We start from the raw sequence: 5,363 nt of genomic DNA on the forward strand, positions 1-5,363 counted from the left end.
CCCACTGAACCCTCTGCAGACAGGTGGCCGTGCAACTTCTCCCCTTATCCCCCGAGCTCTCCCCACTGAACCTCTGCAGACAGGTGGCAGTGCGGCTTCTCCCCTTATCCACCAGAGCTCCCATTTCTTCCTGAAAACACCATATATCAGTTCATGAGCTCTCTAATGGCAAACCCAGGACCTAGCTGCCCTCCACCTCAGAGCAGACCAGGGATTCTGACTGAATTACCACAGAAGATGGTGCAGAGACAGTAGGAGTCAGTACTTTAATAACTCACAGTCTTCAATGGCCAAAAGCAGGTGTGGGGGGATGTAGAAGGAGGAAGAGAGAGGCAAAGGGGTTGGGGATGTCCTCCCGACCTCACTGAAGGAGAAATAGCACAGCAAAAGAATGACCTTCACGTCCTTTATTTCTCAAGTCAAGCATTTGTGGGACACACACACACACACACACACACACACACACACACAAGGACAGACGTGCAGACGTTAAGTGTGTCCTGCTGATTGCACCTCATGGAGATCCTATGAGCAGCAAATGGAAACCTGGCCCTAAATACACCGCTCACAAATGCACAGAGACGCACATGAAGAGGCAAACATACACCATCTAAGCACATGCACAAGGTACACTCAAGGACAGACATACCCACACAGTACACACACACACCCCAGTGGAGAACAGCCACTGATGACTTCTACTACAACGGTCATGAGCACCAGATCTGGTGAGACGCCAGTGTCTTGTGTCTGTGAGTGTGAGCTTCATGAAATCGGTCATTGCTAATATAATCAGTAAGCTGGCCTGAGGTCACACTGGCTTGGGCGGGTCTAATCCTATGTGAATGTGTCCTGATGAAACTGCCCACACAGGAAGCCCCCACGTGACCATGGAGGCAGAGGTGGGGACGATGCTCTCACAGCCCAGGAAGTGACAAGAGAGGACCCACCCCCAGAGACTGTGGAGAGCATGGGTGACACTGAGTCACGGCCAGTCCAGGCCTGTGAAGGCTGGCTCTGGCTTTCCCCGGGGGCAGGGCTGCAGTCAGAGGTGGACCCCAGTCATGTGGGCCATGGGAGGTGACAGACCCCTTCACGTAGTCCTCTAAGATGGACCAGTCATATCGTGTGGGCTGATGGGGTGGAAAAAGTCTAGTCTCATGGCTGTAAGTTGACATGTGACCAACCAGACCACACAGCCAAGCGAGATGCCAATGGCGGCTGCTTTTGGACCTGACACCAGGCCCCTCCACCTGCCTCACTCCTCTGGTCGACGTGGAGCATCAAGTCTTTGGCACCAGGCACCGTGCCAGCTCTGGGGACAGAGCAGCAGACAGGGCCATGGCATCTGGTCCGGCCAGAACAGAACAGGGCCCTCTGTGTCAGGCAGTCCCACCATGACTCTGTGGGTCAGTTCCATTCCCATCTACACTGAGTCTGAAGCCTTGGTCCCAGTGACAGGACCCAGAGGCATCTGTAAAGGTCTGTCCTTTGTCCAGATCCAAGACCCAGGCAGGAAGACCCCAGCCTGAATGGAAGAGGGAGAAGCTTGCTATCTGGCCTGCAAACCCTCCTCTCTCCAACTCTGGAGGTGCCAGGCCTGGAAGTGGGGGTCGGGGTGAGGCTGAGCTGCCAGCTCTCGGGAACCTTCCACGTCTACACATGCCATCGTGGTGGGCCTGGGCTTCCATGTGAGTCAATCACTCCCCGAGGCAGTGTGCTCCACACCCAGGGTCTCTGGATGCATTCAGCCCCCTCACCTGGTTAGCCAGCCAGAGCAGAGGAGTGGGCGCTGACCCTATGCGCCAGGCAGGCCCCACACCCTTGGGCTGGGGTTTGGCTGGGGTTTGGGATGAATCCAGATGCGCTCAGGCCTCTGGCCTCTGGGTGCCTGCTGGTGGGTGGGAAGACTCCAGTCTCCTCTGTCCTTGCCGTTCTCCCCTCCTGAGCTTCCTCGGGAGGCAGGCCTCTAGCTGCAGGGAGTTTGCACCTTAGATTCTGGACTGTGGCCGCAGGGGCTCCTCCTGCAGCTCAGTTAGCCGTGAGCTGGAGTTACAGCTCTCAGGACGTCACCTGCGACGACAATGCTAATCCTCCATGTTGGGTGGACCCTTCACGCTAAGACGGTCTGAGCTGGCTGGGAGTCCAACTCTGGAAACGGGTCAGCAAATCTCCCAGGTCAGACGGGGTGATCCTGAGGCCACAGAGTGGGCATTGTTGGGATGGCAGAGTGACCACAGCAGCAGGCTCACCGCGGCAGAGACAGTGGCAGTGACACAGGATAAGACAAGGTCCAGATCCGTTGTCCACAGGGTCACGGTGAATTGTAGTTGCCTCAACGGCAACCAATAACTATGAGAATTAAAAAGTCTTTGGGTTGTGCTGGTGGGGAAGAGAACTGAGTGCCCTGAAGTCTACCAGAAGGAGGCAAGGACGAGGAAACTGGCCTCATGGACTTTGGACTTGTGTCAGAAGGGCCAGTCCTTGGAGGACAGAATGCTTAGAAAGGTCAGCGAAATAGAGGAGGACTTTCAGTGAGACAAACAGCTGCCCTGACTCCTACCACGGTCCACACGCAGCCGAGACTACAGATGGTGCAGGATGGGCAGGTTTGGATGTCTGGTGGTGGGGTTGTCATGAGCATAGCTGACTCGAAAGCACCTAACAACCACCACAACGTTGCAGAGGAGGCCTGGTGCATTACACGGAGGGCTGCCAACTGAAAGGTACCATCCACTCGGTGGAAGACAAGTGGACAGTCTCCTTTGTAAAGATGCACAGCCTCCGAGCCTGGGGGAGCCTCTGAATTGGCTCACAGTGCAGACTGCCACATTCTCCTCCCTCAGTGCAGCTGGTTCAAACCCAGCCTTCCAGTTTGCTTCCAAGTGCTTTGAGAGCTGCGCCACCGGGCTGCTTCTTGGTGCAGAACAAGATCCAGAATGCATCGTTAAGTGGGACGAAGGAGTGCCCACAGCACGTGTGGATGAGTCTCAGAGCATCTTCGTAAAACCTGAAAGGCAGACATTGACAGACGTTAATTACCATAGCACACTTTTTCCAGAAAATCTGTGGCATTCCGTTTCTACACTGAGCAAGTGTGGTCTCCGTCCATTTGTAAAGCCCGGAGCTCAGAGTCCGGTCATTGCTAATTCCTAAAGAAGCCTAGTGAATGGTGAGTGTTGTTTGGCAGAGAGTCCACTGGGTGGCGCGTGGGGCCACATGTCCTCCTGCGACAGGTGCCAGCCATGCCTCTGTCACCTCCAGGTGGCGGCTGTGTGGCTGACCGAACTGCAGAAGCAGGGAGCGTCCTTTACAGCCGACTGCAGAGGTTGGGGTCCCCGAGGCCCCCGGCCCTGCTTTGTAAGGACATGTCTGACCTGGTGGCAGCTGTGGAGACTGTGGGACACTCAGTGCACCATGTCCAGTAGCTGGTGGAGAACAGTCACCGGGTGGCCGTCTACACTCTTGTGCCCCTGCTGTCCAGTCTTCTACAAGAGCAGCTGGCTGCCAGGCCTCATGTGGACGGTCATCTGGCACGGGGCAGGGGGCTCCCTGTACTGGCCTCCACCTCCTTCCGCCCCCCTGAGGGTAGTCAGTGGGGACCGAACAGGGTCTCAGATGTGGGGGCACGGTGTTGGTCCCTTCCTCCTGCCAGTCAGTGGCACCATCCCAAGACAGCCTCTGGGGCCCCAGCTTTCTCCCACCTCAGGTGCCAGCCTCACCTGAGATGAGTGTGGTGACAGGATTCTCACAGTGCACAGAAAGCACAGTGTCCTGAGTTCGTGGAGGAACCTGGGCAGGAGCACCCACAGGAGGTCCTCGAGCCTTCCGTTTGTGGGAGCTCCACTTGCACCTTGGACACGGACGTGGCTCCCCACGAGCTGAGCTGTTACCTGGAAGTGTCCTGACCGGAGGCTTCCAGCTCACTCAACTGCCCAGAGAGCAAGTGAACAGTGGGGACAAAGGTCTTTACTCTGAGAGCAGAAGCAGTGTGTACACGTGTGGGGACACATGTCTGTGCTGTGTGCATGCGTGCTGGGAGACTGCATGCATCCACATGTAGAGATGTGCAGTGTGATGGTATATGTGCTGTGTGTGCACACGTGTATGAACACGTGCTGGTGTGTACAGGTACTGTGTGTCTGTGTGTGTGTCTGCGTATCTTCATATTTGTGTCTCTGTGTGTCTGTATCTCTGCATCGGTGTTGGTCTCTGTGGATGTGTGCTGATATTGTCTGTAAATTTGCCACTGAAGTGGCTCGAGCAGGAAGGTGTGAGCGTGCCTCTGTCCCCACTGTCGCCATGGAGACCAGCTGGAGCAGCCCCCACTTGCATCCTGGGAGCAAAGGCCTGGGTACAGCCAAAAGTGCGCAGATGTCGGGGATCCCACACGAGTCTGCACTGTGAGGACCTACGTTTCCAGATGACAGGATCAAGTGCAGTGTTGCACACACGTTTGTGCTCATATGCACACACTCACACACGTTGATATGTTCACACGCACATATATGCTGACATGCTCACACACACTTACATTTGCACACAAGCATGCCCACGTGCACCTGTGCTCACAGCTCATACAGGCTCATACAGGTGTGCTCACATGCTCCTGTGCTCACGTGCACACATGCTTTCTTCCATGTTGTGGACATGTGTGCTCACGTGTGTGGCCACGTGTGCGTGCACTCGTATGCACACGCCCCGGGAAGGCGTGGCTCCGAGGGAGGAGAGCATGCTTTAACGTGCCTTCTTCTCTTCCCACAGCTTGATCACTACCCTCGAGAGACTTACCCGCTGCCAAGTACATCTGACACCCTGTTCAATTCCCCCAAGTCACTCTTCTTGGGAAAAGTTATCGGTAAGAATGTGGTCTTGTGGGGGATGGAGGTGCATTAAGCATGTGCTCTGTGGAAGAACTGCGTGGGTTTAAAGGGACACTGGGACAGTCGTTTGTGTGCTCTGGGCACAAGGGGGCTTATATTGTCTTCCTCTGCTGTGTGAGACCCAGGAACCAACCTGTAGGATCAGGGGGCAGTGACGGTGCCTGTTCACCTCAGGGAATTCATGGGGAAATGACAGTGACCACTCACCTGTGGAGGTCAGTGATGGAGAAGGCTCATCTGTGGGGCAACTCAGGGGTCATTGATGACAGTAGCATTACTGGCCTCCTGAGATGGACATGGGAACAAGAATGCCTGTCATTCTCCAGCTCCCCTATACTTGCTGTTGGGGGCTGTTGAGGGCTGTTGGGGGTTGTTGGGGGCTGTTGGGGGTTGTTGAGGGCTGTTAGGGACTGTTGGTTGTTGAGGGCGGCTGTTGGCTGTTGGGGGGTGCTGTTGGGGGCTGTTGGGGACTGTTGGGGG

The 5,363-nt window shown here is 55.7% G+C and overlaps 1 protein-coding gene across 1 annotated transcript in view; it reads left to right on the top strand.

Annotated features, from left to right (window-relative positions):
• Positions 1–5,363, top strand: part of CNTNAP2 (contactin associated protein-like 2) — a 1,206,610-nt gene that overhangs the window by 1,148,599 nt on the left and 52,648 nt on the right. Inside the window, exon 21 of the mRNA XM_006887275.1 lies at positions 4,765–4,858. Within this exon, the coding sequence (XP_006887337.1) occupies positions 4,765–4,858 (94 nt within the window). The remainder of the gene's footprint in view (positions 1–4,764; positions 4,859–5,363) is intronic.

The sequence above is a fragment of the Elephantulus edwardii genome, unplaced genomic scaffold, assembly GCF_000299155.1.
Source record: "Elephantulus edwardii isolate Elephantulus edwardi_28Jun2011 unplaced genomic scaffold, EleEdw1.0 scaffold00055, whole genome shotgun sequence".
Lineage (NCBI taxonomy): Eukaryota > Metazoa > Chordata > Mammalia > Macroscelidea > Macroscelididae > Elephantulus > Elephantulus edwardii.